This window comes from Poromitra crassiceps, assembly GCF_964638095.1.
Source record: "Poromitra crassiceps genome assembly, chromosome: 23".
In the NCBI taxonomy this organism is placed as follows: Eukaryota; Metazoa; Chordata; class Actinopteri; order Beryciformes; family Melamphaidae; genus Poromitra; species Poromitra crassiceps.
In genome coordinates this window covers 16926971-16950129 of record NC_139639.1, presented here as the reverse complement: position 1 = coordinate 16950129, position 23159 = coordinate 16926971, and the positions used below count along the sequence as shown (strand labels likewise).

Genomic DNA, 23159 nt, shown 5'->3' with positions numbered 1-23159 from the left:
GGAGGGCCCCACAAATCAGGCTGCATTTGGGAGCTTCTCAATGATTTGTATGGGACACGGAGGTCACAGTGGCGTATGTGCAGCACAATAAAGAGAGTTGATGGTAGTGTTTCATTACACAATCCAGTTGACATGTGACATATATCGTTTAACATCATCAGGAAAAAAAATCTGACTCCATTTTGTATCAGGGGTGTGTAAGAGGTCCGACGTGTTCAAAGTGTACAATCTGGCCAATATGTTTGATGGACTTTTGTTCTTCTGATGATTTACTGGCATGTATTTCAACAGTTATCAAAAGTTGCTTGAGTTCAGCTAGGCACAGCTGGTGGGGATTCACTGATCATCAGTGTCTCTCAAGGACACTTCAGTGTTGCGCAAGGCAGGGTGGACGTCCCATTAAATCCCATGACTTTAGAATACAAATGGCAAGAATTTGATGGAACTGCTAGATGTGCAACTGCCAACATAACCAGTGGATACTATAGGAAAACATCTAGCAGTCATAATAATAAGCATGCACAATCCAGTGAACGTGTAATGAATCCCACAGGTCAAAAGGGTTCACATTGGGTTTATTCAAATAGCTGCTGTGAAAGTTTGGCGTTGGATAATAATCCAGTCTCATGGAAGTTAATATAACTTACTGCAACAGAGGACAATGGGAAGAAGTTACAAACATAGCACCGACAGTAGAAAATATTCAAAAGTGGAAGGTTATTTTTGTCCATTTTACAATACAAAAATGATTGAAAACACAATTATTATTATTATTATTATTATTATTATTATTTTTACAAAATAAAGGCATCACAGATATTTCAAGGCACTGTCTACTCTAGCACCCATACCTGTGTGGCATGACGTGCCCACACTGAGCCTACCCACTGTTTGCTAGAGCCACTTTGACAGTCTGGATCTCCGAGATGTGCGAAGACTTCTGGATGATGCGGCTGGTGAGGGCGGGGCCCGTGGTGCAGCTCTGCCCCGCGGCGCAGATCTTGCCTACGATGGTGGTTCTGGTGGTGCCGGCGGGCCCCCTGGCGCAGCTCTGCCCCTGGGCCAGGTTGGTCAGAGCCACGGCGGCATGGATCTCCCTCCAGCCTTGGTGGTCGTCTCTTCTCTGCTGGCCTCTGTCCTGCTGCTGGTCACTGCGGATCAGACCATGAACCAAATAAAAGCCCATAGAATCGATTTGAAGTACAATCTGGGAAATCCACATCAGCTATCTCCTCAGTAGGCAGTGTAACTATGGATTAACGAGGGATGGGATTTCAACTTCAAGGACAACTGCCAAGAGAGTAGTATTACTTTTCAAGCTGATGGGAGTTAGAGAGTAGTATTACTTTTCAAGCTGATGGGAGTTAGAGAGTAGTATTACTTTTCAAGCTGATGGGAGTTAAAGAGTAGTATTACTTTTCAAGCTGATGGGAGTTGAGAAGTGCAAACATCTGATTTGATTGCAGATGGAGCAATAAATAGTTGCACTTACTTGTCACATTTAGTTGAGGCATAGTCCACTGTGTCTGCAAGAGAGGAGAAAAACACTCAGTTTGGCAACATGAATCATCAGGTGGCTTGTTGGTGCTGAAATAACATTTATAGACATAACAGGCATACATACAGTACATTCAATACCTACATTGTATTCAGTTTCTGTCTGTGTGTGTGTGTGTGTGTGTGTGTGTGTGTGTGTATGTGTGTGTGTGTGTGTGGGTGTGTGTGTGTGTGTGTGTTTGCATGTGTGTCTGTGCATGCAAGTCTGTGTGTTCATCTGCACGCATACACTATGTGTTTGCTATTCCTGGGTTTGAGTCATGGAACGATTTTGTCGCTATTTGCCGCCATCTTGAGGACCGAACACAGCACCCAGTTTAACTCATTCATGGCCAGTTTAGGACTGCCAATATTTAGCACAGGCCAAAGATTTTCATAATTGTTGGTCATCTTTCAAGACCCACAGTAAATTATCTATTAGCACCAAAGTGATTTGCAATACCTCAAAATTAAGATGTACGTCTCTGGGTTCACCAGGGAAAAAAAAGTGAGCTTTTAGCATGTTCTGTACTCTACTTATAGCCATTTATATACACCCTGTTTTCACCAAAAAGGTCTCTCTGAGAAGACAAACAGGAGAAAAGGCCATTTTTGTAAAGCACACAATCTCAGGCAGAACTCGCTCTCAATTCTTTTATTTTGAACTGTATTGACATCAGACATGTAAATATTATTCGTTGACACAAATGACAAAAAAAAAAAATATATATATATATATATATATATATATGAAGTGCTTTTTTTACATTCAACAATACAGTTTACTCAGTGTGAGTGAGTGTGCAGACAGACACACAGACAGACAGACAGACAGACAGACAGACAGACAGACACACACACACACACACACACACACACACACACACACACACACAGAGAGAGAGAGTTCTGTCCACAGCTGCTGCTGGATCGCACCTCCTTCCCCCGCAAATTAGCATAGGAGGGGAACACCCATCTGGTCTGAGATCCGCGTCTAGCCTCCTCTGCCTCTGCATCGTTTTCCTCCTCTCGTTCGGGCTGGGACGAATGCTGCGACACAGGAACGGGTCCGGCTTGGCTTTGGGACCAGGCGCTGGAACCGGATCGATCATGTTCGTCACGGGTTTGACTACCGCGAACAAATCAATCCAGGTTCGCCCTGCAGCAAGGCGACCAGTGCAGCGCGCCGAGGGGCGTTTCAATGGCGTTTCTCCTCTGCACAAGGAAGCGCGTTTCTCTGTTTTTCCTCCTGCTCATTTCAAACAACAGCTGCGGTATGTGTTTGATCGCGTGTTGTCGGCTTGGCTTTGAGGCTAGGGACCTGATAACATGTCACAGGCTGGGGAAGTCTTTGAACTACGCGCTGCACTAATAAAAACAAAAACACGTCAAACACGTCATTGGCCCTCTGGGCTATTCCTGATAACACGTCAAAGACGTCTTTGGCCATGAATGAGCTATGGGAGGATAACCTGATGCTGCCAGATGGTTTGTTTTCACATGACCATCTGGGAACGAGTCACCGGGAGACCGTTTCAAAGGGCAGGCAAATACCTGGCCGGTGATTGGATGAACCATTTGTCTATCACCGTATAAGCCCACCCGTAGCTGCCTCATAGGATGCTGATTGGCGCAAAACCACTGGTGGTTCAGATTCAAACCAATAGATTGGAGCGTGGCAAGATGGATTTATCATGTGATCACGATCTCATGATCTTGCGTGAATCCAGCTGCCTCGCAAGGTTAACTCTTTCATACCGTAAACTCCAAAACTTTAAATGGGTCAACACTTTAGGACATTATCATTACTCTTATTCGGCTTTTTGATACCTTTTGTACTTTTTGAGGAATCACAATTTAAGTTTGGTCTGCTCTCAATCACAATGTCAAAATAGAAGCAATGCGATGTATATAGTCTCAGAGATATTAACATTTGTTTGACACTAGTGTCCCACTATTTCCAAGTGCGCAGCAGAGGACCTCGTGTTGGTTCAAATTGGTCCTCAAGGTGGCGCCGCCCGCAACAGTTGTGTCATGTCAACCGAAATCCATTAATGAATGTGTGTGTGTTTGTGTGTGTGTGGCATGTATGCATGCATGTGTGTGGCCATAAGTGTGTCTGTTCGCGTGTGAGGGGGTTTTCGCATTTGTGTGCATGCAAGTCTATGTTCATCTCATCTGCACACATATACAGTGTGTGTGTGTGTGTGTGTGTGTGTGTGTGTGTGTGTGTGTGTGTGTGTGTGTGTGTGTGTGTGTGTGTGTGTGTGTGTGTGTGTGTGTGTGTATGTGTGTGTGTGCGCGTGTGTGCGTGTGTGTGTGTGTGTGTGCGTGTGTGTCTGCCTCTATGTACTGTATGTGTCTGGGGTGTGTGTCACGCTGCCAGAGAGGCTTAACTGAGCGAAGTGCTCCAGTCTGGCCGCGCTTAGCTGCTCACGCCAAAACAAATGCACTTATGTTCCTCTTGTGCTTTCTGAGACGGAAAAATATGATATCTGCGTCATGTCATGAAGGCAGCCGCCGTGTCTTCAGATCTCCAGAGCGCCGCTAGCACCCAGAAAGTTAGTTCTACTGCAAACCTCCAGCAAACCTCCCTCCCACCTCCACATCTCCAGTCCTGTCCCACCATGCAGCATCAAAGAACACTAGAGAATCCCACTGGAGCTGCAGAGAGAGGAATGGCTGCCCTGGCCTGCTCTCACAATGCTTGTTGTTTAAAAGAACGGACAACTCTGGGATAGAACTAGGAGCAGGGAAACTAGGAGTTATGAGTAATGCATGTTGTGTTCGCGGTCTCTTCCTCTCTGTTATTCTATGAATGTTTATGTGACAGTGTGCGTAATGTAATGTGTAGAGAACACATTTTTCCATTTCCATTTTGGAATATTACCCCTGTTTCTCTCTCTCTCTGGGCCCAGCAGATTGAGTCTCTCTCTCCCTCTCTCTCTCTGTGCCCAGCAGATTGAGTCTCTCTCTCTCTCTCTCTCTGGGCCCAGCAGATTGAGTCTCTCTCTCTCTCTCTCTCTCTCTCTCTCTCTCTCTCTGGGCCCAGCAGATTGAGTCTCTCTGTCTCTCTCTCTCTCAGCAGATTGAGGCTCTCTCTCTCTCTCTCTCTCTCTCTCTGGGCCCAGCAGATTGAGGCTATCTCTCTCTCAGCAGATTGAGGCTCTCTCTCTCTCGGCAGATTGAGGCTCTCTCTCTCTCAGCAGATTGAGGCTCTCTCTCTCTCTCTCTCTCTCTCTCTCTCTGGGCCCAGCAGATTGAGGCTCTCTCTCTCTCTCTCTCTCTCTCTCTCTCCCTCCCTCTCTCTCTCTGGGCCCAGCAGATTGAGGCTCTCTGTCTCTCTCTCTCCAGCAGATTGAGGCCCTCTCTCTCTCTCTCTCTCTCTCTCTCTGGGCCCAGCAGATTGAGGCTGTCTGTCTCTCTCTCTCTCTCTCCAGCAGATTGAGGCTCTCTGTCTCTCTCTCTCTCTCTCTCAGCAGATTGAGGCTCTCTCTCTCTCTCTGGGCCCAGCAGTTTGAGGCTGGCTGTCTCTCTCTCTCTCTCTCTCTCTCTCTCTCTCTCTCTCTCTCTCTCTCTCTCTCTCTCTCTCTCGCCAGCAGATTGAGGTTGCTCAAAAGCTATTTTTCTTCAGGGAGCAATAAAGAAGGAAAATTAGAGGTCAAGATCTGCTGTGCCTTCCAACACTAACGGTCTGAAACATCCCCGTCTGAGCCGTGTCTGATTTCTCTCACGCAGGCCCGGGCCAAGAGCAACTACACGTTCATAGTAAATCATTTGGCCCGTTTTTTGCTCTTTGCTACCGAACGTCCCCGAGCACTTCTTCTCTTTAGCCGTAGCATGATTAGCCAAGAAAGCACTTCCTTTATTACCGGGAAAAAATCCAATTGTTTTACCTCTGGACAGTCTCAACTGCAGCACCATCTTTGAAGGCTTAATGAAGCTGCTCCCGCTTAGATCTTTGATAATGTCATCACAACTTCTTCTCAGAACTTATGCAAAGGAGGAATCTCACACACTACCACAGACCATTGAATATGTTTAACCTGTGTTGTGTTGACAGTCCACACAGCAACCCATGTTATGCCCTTGACGGGCCTTACTGGGGAGTGAGTTAAACCAACAACTCACTACCACTCAGGAGTCAGGACTCTGATTCACTCGGTTAAATATGGAACTTAACTTAACTTAACTTAACTTAACTTAATAGCCTCTATGAGTTGATTACAGGCTTGGATGTCCTGCTGTGTGTTCACATTCCCTCATGTCTCGACGGGGATGACTTTGAGTCACCCTCACCAGGGTGCGTCATCGCGATCCGCACAGGAAAACAACTGTATATTGAGACAAATACCCTGGACCCGCCTGGTTTCCTGCACGCACACTCGCGGACAAGCCCTTTTGCGCATGTGGCATTTGGCGGGAGACTCCTCCGCTCAGCATGTATGTTTTCATTCGAAACAACGCTGGGCGGAAAAACCCAACGCTACGTGTCAAGATACGTTTTTCTTCACTCCGCTCTCCAATAAAACACCACATCACATTTATGGGTCTCCAGCCTCTTCGAGGGAAATCCTGGACCCGTTGCGAGGACCACATCTTACGGTCTTCACATACTCCGTTGTCACATTGGCATTCCTGTCTGCTGCGTAGTAATGTAACGTGTAGGCCTGCTGTACGACCTCCAGTGGGCTTTTACCGCCACTGCATCCTGACTTGACGTGGCTGAAGCGTCCTCGCATGACGACGCTCCTGAGCACTGATTAGTCCATCTCTTTCAGCTTTAGTGACTCTTCAGTCTTCAGCTTCAGCTTTAGTGACTGCTTTAGGCCTCTCCCGGGCCGAGTGGAGACGTGTTAATGGCGGTGTTAGTGCTGGTCATGGATCTGGCAGCTCGACTTTCCACTTCACCTCCGCAGAGGAACCATACTGAGTTACAAACACCCGTAATGTGACCAGTGGGGATGCATTAAAATGTTGCGCAAACATTGTGTCGATACCAAGAAACTCCCTAGAATGCCCCAAAAGAAATAGAAGTTAACGTAAAGGCGTATTCATAAAACAGTGAAGTACTTGAGAAAGTCTCGCATTGACATTGGTTTGTTCATAGAGCCGTTGTTTATCGTTTAAATCGTTGTTTTTCTAGCTGTAAAAACAAGGGGGTGTATTAGTCTTTACAGATTTTGAATGATCACCACGTGTTCTTTTTGGTTTTAACTGAGCCTTCGCTAAAGTTCCAAAAATAGCAAAAATTAACTTAATTTTGGAGGGTTAATTTAGAACTTATGAGCCGTGTTATTCAGGAGAAGTGCAGCCAGTGACTCTCACAACTAATGAAATGAAGAAGCTGATTTATTTCCAGTAGGGAAGTGACACATGGGACTAGCATAGCTCCAAAGCACACCTGAAGCGTCCAGCGTGGCCTCTGCCTCGTCTCACAGTGGATATCAGTGACAGCTGTGACACTGGCCCTAAAACAGCGCTCCTCCCTGCTCTACTGACAGCCTACTCCACTTCCACTATTTGGCACAGGCGTCCCCTTCTCACCCTGGGAAGAATAAAAGTCTCAGACATTCTGTAATTGTCCTTGAGACAGACTGGACATTTCCACCATGGCGAGGGGCTGGAGCGGAACAAATGGCACATTCTACTATATGGAAATCATATTTGCGGTGCGCAGCGGCAGCCAGCTCCAGCCCGATCCAATTTTTTTTAAATGAGGGATTTCAGCGTCTGCATGAGTCTTATAAGTTATTATATTAGTAATGTTTGTAAAGGCTTTGGCTGCCGTACCTTTAGCGGATTTGAGGCTTGTCAACGTAACTTAAGCTGCCATGTTCCCTATAGGTCTGAAAGGGCACCCAGGTGTCAAAACTCCAGTCCAACTCTGCAGTACCTTCATAATTGAATCTTGGTAAGCTTCTGACTGTCAGTGGAATGCCAGAGATTTATGAATGTCCGGGCCCTCAGAGGAGCCGTGCGGAAGGTGCCGGGGGTTCTGTGCTCCTTTTACTGTACACAGCGGGATGTTCCAATTGAACAAAAGGGGATTCTGGGTAGTTAAAGTGTCACTCCCCCCTCACATTAAGCATAAATCTGTCGTTAACAAGGAAGATGTTTTTTAATAATTTCCACAAACAGAGGGAGCTATCTCCTCTCAGTTTGCCCCCTGACTATGCATTATACAGTAGCAGGCTATTTAATGGCTTTGTGATATTAGCCTATGCATGATGACTGTTGGCATGATGGTGCTGTAATAATAATAATACATTTATCTTATATAGCGCTTTTCTAAATACTCAAAGTCGCTTTACAGAAAACACAGAAATAAATACTTTAATTTAGAAACATTCATGAAAGGTGGAAACAGTAGGTAGAGTGGAGTGAGGTTAGGAGGAGAAGGCGAGGTTGAAGAGGTGGGTCTTGAGGGCCTGTTTGAAGGATGATATGGACTGAGATTGTAGATGCCCTGCAGACTATTAAATATTGATGTCGTTAAAACAGTGTTTGTAGTCGACACATTTTCAGGACTCGTGACTCGACTTGGACCCGGACTCGAGCTTTCATGCATTCGGACTCGGGAGTTGGAGACGAGGACTCTGACTTGTTAATTGATAAAGGCTGGCTTTTTGTAATATGCTGTAATAATTTGGCATAAGAAGATATTGATTAATACCATTATTACATTATTCAATTCCGTGCAAGGACAGACAGGCATATGTTCAGTAACTCCGCACTCAGACTTGAACTCAGCTAATTGGGACTTGACTCAGACTCTTCTTTGGTGACTCGGACTTGGACTCACACTCGAACACTGGGGACTAGAGACTCAAGTTGGAGTCGAGATATAGTGACTTGACCACTACACTGTGTTAAAATAACTATCATTATTATTATTATAAAAACAAACAAAAATACTTTTTATTATAGTCTTTTTTTCACACACACATGCAAATTTCCAAAATGCAGCCTTCTGCCTCTGCCATCCTGCATTTCGAAATCCCCCCTACCCCCCCCCCCCCCCCCCCCACTGCCCCCGTTTTAGCCAATTGGCATGAACACAAACACACACCTTCTCTCACACACACACACACACACACACACACACACACACACACACACACACACACACACACACACACATACACACACACACACGTTATGGCATTTAATAATTTATGGCAAAATATCATATGGATATGGATTAATGGCACTGACTAGGCTACCATCTGCCAAGAAGCAAAAAAAATTTTGACTCAACTTTCAGGCTTTAACGAGTGATAATGTGATTTTATAGGGGAACCACATACACTGGTGTCTCTGGGAAATGAATCAAGGGAACCCTCCTGACCCTGGACAGACAGACAGAGAAACTCACCCATGTGGTAGACAAAGTTGTTCTCCGTCTCAGAGGAGGAGGCAGGGGAGACGGCGTCCTCGTCGCAGTCGTTGGAGCTGAACGACTCCGAGTGGCTCCTCCTCTTGTGGGGCGCGGCCACGCCCTCTGACGTGGCCGCCATCATGTGGCGCAGCGTGTCGTTCAGGTAGCGGTTCAGTAAGCTGCTCTTGTACTTGGACGGCGGCGAGGCGCTGTCGTCGCTGTTGGCCGAGTCGGCCATGGCGAGGACGCCGCCCTGTTTCTGGAGTACGGCCTTATGGGAAGACGACCTGCCGAAGTCTGACTGACTGATGGGAGTCTGTAAGGGACACTCCTCATCTGCAACATGTACAACAACAACAACAACAACAAATGAGAGGACTATAAGGGGGAGCAAAGATGGCTAAATACAAACATAAACCATTTCAGGTGATTTGGTATCAAGTGGGCCAGCAAAGACAATTTAAACATAATAACCTAAATAACAACACCTCCCAATTTTCCCTTTTCTTGTAAGGAATTAGGCCTACAGGTACATTTTAAGAACACAGTTTCACATAGGGTTATCTCAGCTACCATAGGCCTATCATATCAAGTCTACTGTCTGTAACTGTGCATTCCAATTGATGGCAACGGTGCAATTCTTCTCTATATTCAAAGCTATACTGAAAATAGTTTACCATTTAGTGATGAATACAGAAAACATGAATAGGCTAGCGGTACTTAATACTTGCTCCTGGAACCTGCTACCTCTTAGTCTTCACAAGTGCATCAATTTTAGGTGTCAAATCCTGAGCTTGAAAAATTGGATTGGAGGATTTCTCAGTGCAATTTTCACACTTTGCAAAGATGGGGGCCGGTTCTGGCCCCCGGGCCACAGGTTTAACACCCTACTATATGCGATAAAATAATGAACTAGAGGGCACTCTGTAGAATGCATGCCTCCGCTAACCTTTCTACAAAGTTCTGTGGTGTTACGTGAATCCATTTGGCACCTTTTTGTGATTGCCACGCCCCATTTTGACCAGTGGGCATGGAAAGTTAATCAGTTCTAAGTTGGCCCATGGTCAACCTTTCTACAAAGTTTTGTGGTGTTACGTGAATCCATTTGGAAGCTAAACGCCTTTTTGTGATTGGCCACGCCCATTGCCACTCCCCCTTTTGGCCAGTGGGCGTGGGAAGTTAATCAGTTCTAAGTTGGCCCATGACCTGCTTTTCTGCCAAGTTCCGTGCAAATCTGTTCATAACTTTTGGAGAGATCCTGCGAACAAACAGACAAATGGGGGCGAAAACATAACCTCCTGGCCAACTGTTTGGCCCCAACTCTGTTGGCGGAGGTACTACACATGTGATATAGATGTGTTTAGTCAGATTTGATGTATAATGGTGGTGTGTTCTTCTATGACGGTTTTCCTAAAATTAGATTAAAAAAATCTCAATGTATCTCCTTGCTTACATTATCACAATATATTGAATCGTAACCCCTGTATCGTGATAAGTATTGCATCACCAGATTCGCCCTACATATAATACACTATGGAGGACTGATGTGGCCCTCACCATCTGAGTTGGAGTCATCACTGCACACACTCAGCCTCTCGGCGTTGCCCTGGATGTATTTGTTGTAGAGTTTGATCCTCAGCGCCCAGCTCAGGTCCGGCTGCCTCACCGTGTTCTTCAGCCTCCGCCGGGCGTTGGCGAACCAGTTGGACACCTGCAAACACACCACTGCTTTTAGGACAGCGGAATTCAGAATTCACTAGCGATAAGGCCTATATGCATGTCTGGCCTTGTTTGAAAGGTAAGAAATTATGAAATATGAATCAAGTGTAAGTACACCTACATCTATTACCATTCCAGAGTAAATGGAGATGCAATAAAGGAAAAAATATATATTTTCATCCTCGCCTATATTTATAGAATTGCATCATAAATGGTGAATTCTAGTGTATTTTCATAAAATTTACAGTTACAGTTGTAGTCAAGGAGCATGACAATACATTCAGCATTATTATTATTTGTGGCATCTTGGTTATAATGGTGATATTGCCTTTTAAAATTAGATTATTCACTATGCGAGGATGAAATTATAATTTTTTCCTTATTGCATCTCCATTTACTCTGGAATGGTAATAGATGTAGGTTTACTTACACTTGATTCATATTTAATAACTTCTTACCTTTCAAACAAGGCCAGACATGCATATTGGCCTTATGGTTGAGGAGCCATGCTGATTTATTTGGGGGGGTATGTCTGTCTAGGCAATAGAGATCTTGTATCAGGGCCCACCGGGCCAATAGTTAAAGGCTGCATTACAGTAAAATGATGTAATTTTCTTTTTTTAAACTTACCAGACTATTCTCTCTGTTCTATTATTTGCCTTTACCCACTTAGTCATTATATATTCACATTACTGATGATTTTTTAGGCGATCCAAAATCTCAATGTGTAAAATATTTTGTGAAAGCACCAACAGGCATCCCTACAATATTGTTGCAATATCGATAGAGGTATTTGGTCAAAGATATTGTGATATTTGATTTGATCCATATGGCCCAGCCCAGTCTTGTTTTAATAAAAGTGCTTGTGATGTCTCCCATGTGGCTTTGACATACAAATGAACATTGAGCCTACTTCGTAGAAAATGCCAAGATATTATATTGTGTATCGCCATTCAGTCTACAAATACTGAGATATGATTTTCTTTTGTCCATTATGTCCAGGTACGGACCAGTCAGCCCATCTTTCACTTCCATCCCTCCACCCATCTCCCACAGGAGCTCACCTCACCTGCACCAGAGTCATGTGCGAGCCCAGGGCCAGCAGGACCTTCTCGGTCTTGGTGGGGTAGGGGTTGTCCCGGTGTTTGTACAGCCAGTGTTTGAGCGGCCGGGCCATGTCCTGCAGCACCTGCCGCTTGTGGCGAACTTTGACCCCACCCAGACGAGACCTGGAGGAGTCACAAGGCATCTGGCGTTAACTGGGCCCAGCCACAGGGCCTCTTGTTGCTGTGATTGTTTGACATTGGTACAAGTGATATCAAACATGTGCTGGATGATGGCTTTCTGTATCAGGAATTCTGGTGTCTGCACATTGTATGAATAGATTTTTTTTTTTTTTTTGCCATTTAAATACTGGTTTCCAGCATCAAATTCACTTCATTAATAGCTGAAACATAGTTATCAGCAAAAGCCTATTATTGTTTGAATTCCTAGCCTTCTCTCATCTCCTGCACAATAACTATATACATTGTGCCCCATTTATATGCAAATGCAAAAATCAGAAATCAAAATCCAATGATCCAACTGTCTGTATTGCTAAATGTAAACACAGAGCTATAACATTGCTATAACATGTCATAATGTGAGGTTAAAGGGTCACTTTGTCAATTTTCAACTAGCTTTGTATCATTACAATGTTGGTAGTCTGTATGGAAATGAGCAATGTTTACCCTCCCTCTGTGTTGCCTGGACTGAGAATTTCCCTTTGATTTACCGGCAGAAACTCTGCTAGTTGACGCATTTTGCATCGTCCGATGCGAAATGCGTCACCAGGCGGGGTAAACATTGTTCAATAGATTTCCATATACTACCAACATTGTAATTATATAAAGCTTGTTATTGGTTGTGGCTAATTATTTAAAATTATCCTTTTAAAAAGCATTAAGCATTACGCTTATTTTAACCGACTATATCTTCATGTATCAGCAAAAATACACAGGTTTAACAGTAATGCAAAAATACGACAACTTATTTCAATGGCAATCATGCCATCAAAACAACTGCCACATATTTCCAACATCAGACAACGGGGGCGTACCCATATCTTCTGTACTTGATAGGAGAGCTGCCTTCAGTCGCCTCCTGGCACTGCAGCAAGTCTGCGCTCTGCCCGTCTGTTAGGCTGCTTTGAGTGATCTCCACACAGTCCAGTCTGCTCCTCTCCTCCGCTCTCCTGTTGTCCTCCAAATGAAGGAGAGTATCACACTTCATCACAGCTACTTTGTTCATTCTCAGATCTTCCCAATCAACAGGTGCACCAGCAGTTGTCCAGATGTAAACAGATGCAGTACATTCCCATCCTTTCTGTCATAGACTTGATAAAAGAGGAATTCAAAATAACTTTGGGGAAGGGGGGGGGGGTGGTTCTCCTTGCTCTCGGACAAAAGTCTCCAAGCCTCAGTGACTGACCGGACAGATGATGCCAGCCTCGCAGCTCCCCAATGAGAGAATTATGTGTGCAAAATAAGAGAATGTTGTCTGGTTTAGCTGCGCTGCTGCGAGGAGAGTTCAAATAACCTGCTCCTCCGCTGCCTATTGGCTCCCTCTGCGTCCAATCGCATCGCAGGATGGCTCGGGGAAGAAAAGCTCTGCTGCCAGTAGCACACCATGTTTTGAAGAACGTATCATATGTAAAGAATATCAGCAGATGTGGTCATCAAATTTACTATTGAGATTTTGTCTGGTGTGTGTGTGTGTGTGTGGAGGGATGGGGGGGGGGGTAGCCCATATTAAGCAGTCTGACATGCCCTCATATTTTCTTCATGAGGCATACGACTCTTGTGGAGCTCGTGGTTTCACCAAAAGTCGTGTCAGCAAATAATAATATATGTTTTACTAGGGGATTCTGGAAATGGACGGGTGTAATTACATGGTGCTTAATAACCAGCAAAACCGCCAAACTGTGCTTTGTGTTCCTGCTGAATCCTGCTGAGTTCAAATGGATTTAAGGACAAATTGGCCCCGTTATGAAGTCAACACAAACAATGGAAAAATGAAATTGATCTTTGCCTCATCTCATCCTTGGCCGGTGTTTGTGTGCATGTGTGAGTGTGTGTCAGATCCGTGAGGATAAACCAAAGATAATGCACATATTTGTCAGCGTTGTCTCCGTTTCAGCGGAGCACTTCGTAACAAGGCTTAGGAACGATGATGAAAAGTGGGGTTGACAGAAGCTTTAGCTTCGTCATTAGTATAACTGTAGGCTATGACAACATGCAGGCACCCGGCCCGGGACAGGACAGAGCCTGATAGATAGTCCAACTTCTGTCTTCTCTGCATGCAAACATCCTCCCAAAACAAAAACATATTTTTTTACTATTACCTATTAGCTCTTATGTAGGGGAGACCAGGGACAGTTGTAACATGGGACGGTTGTAACCGTCAAGTGACTGTTTTATAATCAGTTTTGCAACCTGTACATATTTCATAAAACCATTTAAATATTGTTACAATAAAACCACTTAAATATTGAAACAAAACAGTGTTTCAGACACATTGATGTTTATAATATTGGGAAAAGAATTGCTATTCCAGTAAAAACAATGTTTTTTGATTTATTGGGAAAATTGTTAAAGTGTTACAACTGTCCCTGGTCTCCCCTAATGCGACTGCCACGACTTTACAAACCTTCCTGCTTTCGGTTATAGACTAAAATCTAAACAGCACTTGTTCAGCACAGACTGCTAGATATACTACTTAATTTAAAATACTGTTATAATAAAACCACTTAAATATTTAAACAATCAATCGTTTCAGACAATCGGTAAAAGTGTTACAACTGTCCCCGGTCTCCCCTAATGCAATTGCCACGACTTGACAAACCTGCCATGTGTTCGGTTATAGACAAGAATCTAAGCAGCACTTGTTCAGCACAGACCGCTAGATATATTAAAGCACTCCACAACTCTCATCCCTGTTCATAATTCAGCCCTATCAGTAGGGAGGTTGAGTTTCAATGGTTTCAAAGCTGAAAAACACATGGAGCCGCAGCGTCCCCGCTAGGTGCAGTAAATTCCACGCTGGCATTCCACAGCGCCGCTCAGAGAACGCTACATGCGATCACAGGCCATTGACTCCTGTCCCTCTGTGATGTGTTTACCGGCTCAACTGTTGATATTAGGTGGGAACGCACCTACATTCGGCAGCCTGGAGACCTGTAGAAAAACACTGTGCAGGGACATATATTTCGCCTTGTTTGGATAGCTTGGCGCTGGTGTGGGTGTCTGTCTGAGGGTGTGTGTGTGTGTGTGTGTGTGTGTGTGTTTTCCATGTCCAAAGAGAGCCAAGCAACTAGTAAAAGTCTGTTTTTTGTATCCTCAAATGTCCCTAAACTGTGTTGACCCTCTGCGAGATTTGAATCTTATGTAAATTCTAATTTAATTCAGTGGATTAGAACCTTCAAAGTACGTCATTCAGGCACGCGTGTTCCACCTACATGTGGATTCACGCTCAAGTTCAGTAACTCTCAGGACTCGGACTCGGGTAAGGGGGACTCGAGTTGGACTCCTGTTTGGACGTGACTCTGACTTGGACTGGAGATGCAGTGACTTACCACACTGGTTTCGCCTACAGTTTGGGTTAGTTTATAAGTTATGAACATCGCATGCCCGAGACGGCAATATTGCTCGACATCAGCCGTATTTATTTTCACGTTCCTCGAACAGACAGGTACACGATTGAGCCAAATTAACCGAGACCAATTGACATCATACTTCTGCGTAATGTTTGAAGTGGGAGCTGCAGCGAACATAAAACGGGGGGTTTTCATTGGACCGCTCCGGTGTCTTTAATGGCGTCGTTATGATCTCAGAGGGTGCCTGCAGATTCTCAGTGGTGTGATGAAATTATACTGCCACGCTTGGCTGAGGTCGGCCTTCAAACCTGGCACAGACGGCGGGGGCAGATCTCCGAGTGTTGCCCCGACAGCCTGCTTTAGTGCATTCAGTGACTGGGATACATGTAGGCTATACAACATACACACGCCGATGGCCGCCTCAGACAAGACAAAAGCAGCGCCGCGCCATCTTCCCGCCACCGCCAAGCTGTGTTCGACAACACCGACGCCAAAGTAAATAAATACTTCATTCGGCCTCCGACTCGACGGTGCGCTCCACCGATTTGCTCATCATCCCTGACTAATCCGCTACACCCTGCCTGTACAGTAGGACTTTATGCTCCCTCGTAACTCTCCCTCTCTCGGGTACGGCGGCGCGTCAGGCCCCGAAAGAATCCCCCAGAAGCCCCGTTACCTTCACCTCCACATCACGCTGCTCTGCCTTCCTCCCAAACACGGCGTGATTGACACATTAACACTCCTTCACACCCAATTGGCCGCAGCGTCTGAAAGGGGAAGGAAGTGTGTAGGAATGCAGCCATTAAATACAATTAGCTCTGACCGCTCCAGGTGAAATCTGCCCTGTGCGCCTCATGGTTTTAGAAGCAGCTGTGATAGTCAAATATGAGTGTTTGCGAGTGTCACTAATGCAGAGTTGCTGCCAATTATTCTGAATTCTCTCAATAATGGTATTGTATACAGCTTTCTGCACAAGCAATATTCAGCTTTCTGCACAAGCAATATCATTAAAATTCATTAGAATACATGACTCATGAAGCAATCGGCCTTCAATTGTGCGTATGGAACTGAAAAACAAATCATTTGAAGCCCTCAAAGACCCATATATCCTTGTGGTTTGAATAAACATTTCAACAGCTCATGTAATACAATGTGTATAATCCATTGACATCATGTGGAGTATAAACGACACACGGTACATTCATTATCTATGAACGTACATAACTTACAGCCTTTGAAAGTATCACTGCCCTGAACAGCTAAAACAGGCGGACATGCTGCTTCGTCTGGACTGACGGCTTCAATTGTCTGTTATCTTGTCTGTATCCCGACTTGGTATAGCATGTCGTTGGCTTGGTATAGCATGTCGTTGGCTTGGTATAGCATGTCGTTGGCTTGGTATAGCATGTCGTTGGCTTGGTATAGGATGTCGTTGGCTTGGTATAGGATGTCGTTGGCTTGGTATAGCATGTCGTTGGCTTGGTATAGCATGTCGTTGGCTTGGTATAGGATGTCGTTGGCTTGGTATAGGATGTCGTTGGCTTGGTATAGCATGTCGTTAGCTTTGTATAGCATGTCGTTGGCTTGGTATAGCATGTCGTTGGCTTGGTATAGCATGTCGTTGGCTTGGTATAGCATGTCGTTGGCTTGGTATAGCATGTCGTTGGCTTTGTATAGCATGTCGTTGGCTTGGTGTAGCATGTCATTGGCTTTGTATAGCATGTCGTTGGCTTGGTATAGCATGTCGTTGGCTTGGTATAGCATGTCGTTGGCTTTGTATAGCATGTCGTTGGCTTGGTATAGCATGTCGTTGGCTTGGTATAGCATGTCGTTGGCTTGGTATAGCATGTCATTAGCTTTGTATAGCATGTCGTTGGCTTGGTATAGCATGTCGTTAGCTTTGTATAGCATGTCGTTGGCTTGGTATAGCATGTCATTGGCTTTGTATAGCATGTCGTTGGCTTGGTATAGCATGTCGTTAGCTTTGTATAGCATGTCGTTGGCTTGGTATACTGTAGCATGTCGTTGGCGAGTGTCTCCACCGACTGCTGCTAATAATATTCCTCTGGTGTGCATTACAGCTAATTGAAGTGCAGCAGCTGTCAGAATAATTACATGCTGATGTTTGCGACTTGGCAGGGAAGGGCTGCACGCGGCCACAAGTTCTGGAGAGTTTTCTCTCTTTTTTTCTTCTTCCTCTTCTTCTTCTTCGTCCTGTGAGCCGACGTTATTTCAGCCAAAATGCCAACAGAAGAACTGGCTCCGGGACAGAGGGAGGGAGGGAGAGGGTTTCTGTTTGGCTAATTAGCAACACACTGTTTTCAAGGGACACGATGGGATCCACAGGCCTAGCTTGACAACATGAAAGCATATGTAATAAGGAACAAAATCAAGGACAGTAGGATTATGCTGCATTATCTTGATATCTTATTATGATCAGTGGTTCTCAAACTTTTTTTTTTTTTTTTTTTACGTCAAAGACCCCTAAACTCACAAAAAATAAACCACGGACCCCCACTTAATACGATTTTGTCCCCGGGTCCCCCATCTGATAAGATTTTTGCTTTTAGATATTTTATTACAGAAAGTGTATAAAACCCATGACCAAAATAGTCATACGATTCTGTCATTGTGTCACTTATGGATGGAATTATAGTGAAAATAAATGATTCCCCTTTTTGCTGGGGACCCCCTGGAACCCGCTCAAGGATGCCTGGGGGTCCCTGGAACCCACTTTGAGAACCACTGGTCTACAGTATATGATCTTCTTTTTGTACTTTGGCAGCAGCACATACAGAAGTAAATACCTCCTTTGCTTTTGGATGATTAGTACACTGTAGTGATCTTGTTTACTGCATAAGAGATCCCAGTTCAAGTCCAGCCTGCAAAGTCACGGGTGAGGAGCAGATCCACTCTGCAGGAACCCACTGGCTCTCTGCCCCCTGGATCTTCTCCAGGTCTGCCCTCAGCTCCCTGAGCGCCGCGGCCACATCGCCGTTGACGATCACCCTGTCGAACAGGTGGCCGTATTGGCTCTCCGTGGCCTCAGCCGCGTCGATCATCTCCTCAAAAGCCTCCTCCTGCCAGTGACAAACACAAGTGAGAAGCACTGAGAGGATGCCGCACCTTGTCTCCATTAGCTAAACCCATTTGACAACCTCCGAGAAGTCGTTTTAGAAGAATTCGGGTGTAACGGGACGGGATAAGAAACAGATCCCCATGACCGCTCCACTGTCCCGGCCACGTGCTGCTCGTCGTTACATGCTGGGAGTAAAGCATAAGAGGCCTTTTCACAGCAGCTGGAGTATCATCTGAATGCACAGGCCTATAAAGAGATGGCTGAACTGTGACAGGGCTTTCGCTGCTTGGCAGTGGGCAACCTCCAGCCACGCTGCTACACAGGTGTACGACCCTGCCTTTTAATAAGGCCGGCCGGGGTCAGGCGGTGAAGGAGAAGACAGATGAGCATTGTGAAAGTGACCCGGTATCTTCTTCTCGCCCTGCCACAGACACATCTACCAGCCTGCTGTCATTCACATACAACAACACCCATACATAGAGTGGTGGTTCGAGACACCGAAATACCAATATCTAACATCAGAGCAAGCATTCGCTCAATGGCTCGCTCGCTGGCACACACACACACACACACACACACACACACACAATGTACCCCTGCTTGACCCTGTGGACAAGATGGGCTCACCTAACAAGAAGCCGCCCACCCAGCAGCCACCCCTCACCCACCCTCCTCAAGAGATCTCCTGTCTCTTAAATGTCAAATGTAGGCCGCAGGGTCAAGCATGTGTAGGACATGGTGTGTGTGTGTGTATGTGTGAGAGTTTGGGTGTGTATGTGTTTGAGGGTGTGGGTGGGTGTGTTAAAGTCAAGGCGTTTGACCTCACTCCGCCCTACGCTGTGCATGTTACACGACATGGACCCTGCATGGCTTCACGCATGATACATACCTGATGCCATGTGTTCTGTGTGTGTTCTGTGTGTGTTCTGTGTGTGTGTGTGTGTGTGTGTGTGTGTGTGTTGGGGGGGGGGGGGGAGGGGGGGAGAGGGGGAGGGTTACAGATTGCCTTACTGAAAACATCCTGACTGGTCCGGTGTCCTCCTCACCACACATGAACTTGGCTCTCCTCCTGGTAAGGCGCAGCTCCTGGATACGCGGCGGCTTCACGAACACCACGTACGGTTTGAATTCAGCTGTGTGCACACGCTTTATTTTCTGTAGTGCCCCAGACATAGAAGTAGGTGGAGGCAGAAGGGGTTGTTTTTAGTAAGACATGTAGTCTAAACAACATACACTTGTCTCTTATTGGCTGAATTAGATAATCATATTCAAGTTTTTGGAAGATTGGCTGGTTGGTCAACTTATCCGTTAAGTGATAGAGCATAGACAAGAAAAAAGGTCCAGGTGGAGTAGATACATACACGATGTTGAGTGATAGTGGATGACTTGTAGACAACATTGTGAGCAATCTTAAATGATATGCAGTGAAGTTTGGTGGTTTTGTGTAGACTAGAGGAGGTCTTTACAGACTAGAGGAGGTCTTTACAGTTTTGAACTAGCAGGGTCTACTTTTCCTTGTTTCCATAACAAGTCAATGTGATTGCTGAAGGAGAGTGTCCATAGCTACAAATCCCTGTGTAATGGATGAATACATGGTTGGCTGCTTGAAATACATCCAATATACATAATACGTCCAAGAATAAACTACATAAGTTACACTGACTTTATGAAATTTAATTTTAAAAATGTATAAATGAACAAGTCATTTTTTTTTAAATACAAATGGTTTGGGCAACTGCTTTGGGTAATGCCAGTTGCCTACTCATGCTCACCTACTCATGCTCAAAAGAGTTAGCATGGGGCACTGGAGTGATTTACCTGGAACACTTGGATGATTTGGTGTCTATGTTCTCATCATCAACGCTCTCAGCTGTTCCCACCACTTCAAAACCTCCTGTGTGTCCTTTAACAGCAGTCTGCCTTGAACTGGCTCAGTGACTACTCAGGCATGGATTCTGATTGGCGCACTCACATCAGTGACTACCCAGGCATGGATTCTGATTCGCCCACTTACATCAGCGACTACTCAGCCATGGATTCTGATTGGCCCACTCACATCAGGGTGCACATCCAGAAGGCACACCTTGCCCTCCGCTCTCACGCGCTCAATAGAGTCCAGACTTGTTCCATAGTAGTGTCCTCTGTACCTCCCATACTCTACAAACCTACAGACAGAGAGAGAGACAGACACAAGGACAAAGACAAAGACAACCTAAAAGATGGCAGGGAGGCAGCAATGATCATGACTAGAATAGAATAGAATAGAATAGAATAGAATAGAATAGAATATAGTTGTTTTTCTAGTATAATTGTAATGCCTTCTTTAAAACAGTGTACCAAGGGCTTTAACAAGCAAATAAAAGCATAAAAGTAAAATAATAAAATAAAAGACAGCCACAAAATTGGGACTGGAGATGTGTTGTTGTTTTTTACCACTCTGGGAATGGCAGCCTGATGAATGGCACCAGCATAATATACTGTACCTCTGATTGAGAATGTCGTCTTCAAACATGTGAACGGAGACAAAACGATAATGCACCCCATCTTTCTCTTGCCTCCTCTTCTCACGCGTGGTGTCTGCAAGACAAGAGAAGAAGAAGAAGAGTCTACTGTAAAGACAAAAGAAGAAGAAGAGTCTAATGTAAAAGACAAGAGAAGAAGAAGAGCCTACTGTAAAGACAAGAGAAGAAGAAGAAGAGTCTAATGTAAAGACAAGAGAAGGAGAAGAGTCTAATGTAAAAGACAAGAGAAGGAGAAGAGTCTACTGTAAAGACAAGAGAAGAAGAAGAAGAGTCTAATGTAAAGAGAAGAGAAGAAGAAGAGTCTACTGTAACGAGATGAGAATGCTGAAGGTCGGGGCACGTGTCTTACGTGGGACAGTGACGCCGTAGCGGTCGGGGTCAGAGAGGAAGAGCCTCCTCTTCAGTTCGTTAACGCCAACACCGCTGGGCCCTGGGGACAGAGATCAAATGTTCTGTGTGTGTGTGTGTGTGTGTGTGTGTGTGTGTGTGTGTGTGTGTGCTAATGTTTTCCTGACGACAAGCCGACATCAAATGGGCCTTTATTCTAGTGATGTGGAGACGGATCTGTCTTTATCATCAGAGAGAGAGGGAGGGAGAGAGAGAGAGAGAGAGAGAGAGAGAGAGCGCGCGGCAGACAGACAGAGCTCTGATTTCACATTGATTTCAATCTGTCTGATTCTCCAATCCTCTCTCTCTCTCTCTCTCTCTCTCTCTCTCTCTCTCTCTCTCTCTCTCTCTCTCTCTCTCTCTTATACAGTAAGGTTTAATACTTCTATACCCTCTGGAAAATCCATAGCATCACATCTGAATGTGACGTCTGCAAAGCCACACAATATCAGTGTCATTGGAGTGTAAGACAGCACGCACACGCAGACACACACAGACAGACAGACAGACAGACAGACAGACAGACAGACAGACACACACACACACACACACACACACACACACACACACACACACACACACACACACACACACACACACACACACACACACACACACACACACACACACACACACACACACACACACACACACACACACACACACACAGAGAGCATCTGGGATTTTCCCCCAGCTTCCAGATTGCATCAGCCTCAAATGGAGTGTTGTCTGAAAGCGGGATTCCTGACATACCTGCCTTTTCCATCACGCTGTCGCATGACCTCGATACATTACAGAATATCAAGTTTATAGACTCTCCACTCTCTCTTACATTGCTGATGTCTTTCACAGCTGCTCCCAGGCCCTGCAGAGGAGCAGCAGATACCTTCTTCTGTCCATTTATTTTTAATTTTTTTCCAAGGGCGACATGATCTTTTGGGCTTAAAGTGGCTGGCAGTCGTTCTCACCAAGTTTCCTGGGGAAGCGCAGTCGATTGAAAGCGGGCACACAATGCAGATAGAGTAGGCTCAATTTCAAACCTGGTCAAACCTGATCCAGCTGGTCCTGTTTTAGCCATCCATTGGTTTTCCTGTCTATAACTCCCATTGCCAATAAGCTATACACTCCTATTGATGACCTCCGGTCAATGATGCCTTCACTGCAGACAGTAAAACATAATCCAGAGTCGGGGGAAGCGCCAACTCAATTAAAGAGGTCTAACTCTAAATCCAGGCTGTCTTAACTGTTCCAGTTTGATGATGGAGCACTTGGCTGACATTATGAGGGATCTTATCCGCAATCCACTCATCCCATTTCTCTCCATTCGTCGATCATCTATCTGTTCTGCGCTTTGCTTTTTTGCACCTCTTCGGCTCATTGTGTTTCTCTGCTCGCACCTCCTTCCCACTTTCAATGATGCCTCTCGCTCCGTCTCTGCGCTCAGTCCTCCACTTTCCCCCCCCGGTCACAGATGACCTGCAGCCGCATTGTAATATGACATTTGAAAGACCTTCGGCGGGGCTCAGGGTACGATTCTCCTGGGAGAGATATAGCTCAAAACGTACATAGAGCAGGCCTGCAGGATTGGCAGAGACCTGCATCTGGGGTGGGCTCTTAGGTAACTTAAGAGAACGCAATATATCCTGACTTGGACTTTTCCGACAGTGTTTACGCGAGTCTGACGGGAAACGATTGTTCTCGAACTCATGACTGGAATCGTAAAACTTCATCAAAGCATTACCGATTCTTTTTGACCAGCGACAGCTTCAGTATTAGTGGCTCTTTACCTAATGGGCTCATGCTATCTTGAATTTATTTCACAGACTAAAAACAACACAGGGGATCTCCAATGGGTCCATATACCAGTCAAGTTTGGACACACCTGATAGAATGTACTGTGCT

General features: G+C 45.3%; 2 protein-coding genes across 2 annotated transcripts in view; both read right to left on the bottom strand.

The window, feature by feature from the left end:
- Window positions 1-880: 880 nt before the first annotated feature.
- Window positions 881-13101, bottom strand: LOC310796785 (homeobox protein Mohawk-like; the record flags this gene model as incomplete). Its single annotated transcript, XM_083659019.1, has 6 exons — window positions 12735-13101; window positions 11706-11865; window positions 10475-10628; window positions 8915-9253; window positions 1493-1526; window positions 881-1151 (listed from the first exon to the last, which is right to left on the bottom strand). The coding sequence occupies exons 1-6, from the start codon at window positions 12923-12925 to the stop codon at window positions 881-883; spliced, it is 1149 nt and encodes a 382-aa protein (XP_083515145.1). The 5' UTR covers window positions 12926-13101.
- Window positions 13102-15945: 2844 nt separating this feature from the next.
- The window catches only part of LOC310796784 (MAGUK p55 subfamily member 7-like), a gene marked incomplete at its 5' end in the record, with an annotated part of 28788 nt that continues 21574 nt past the window's right edge, over window positions 15946-23159 (bottom strand). The window contains 6 exons of the mRNA XM_083659018.1: window positions 15946-16036; window positions 18077-18349; window positions 19360-19503; window positions 20405-20513; window positions 20832-20925; window positions 21220-21300. Of these exons, the coding sequence (XP_083515144.1) occupies window positions 18119-18349; window positions 19360-19503; window positions 20405-20513; window positions 20832-20925; window positions 21220-21300 (659 nt within the window). The 3' untranslated portion in view covers window positions 15946-16036; window positions 18077-18118. The remainder of the gene's footprint in view (window positions 16037-18076; window positions 18350-19359; window positions 19504-20404; window positions 20514-20831; window positions 20926-21219; window positions 21301-23159) is intronic.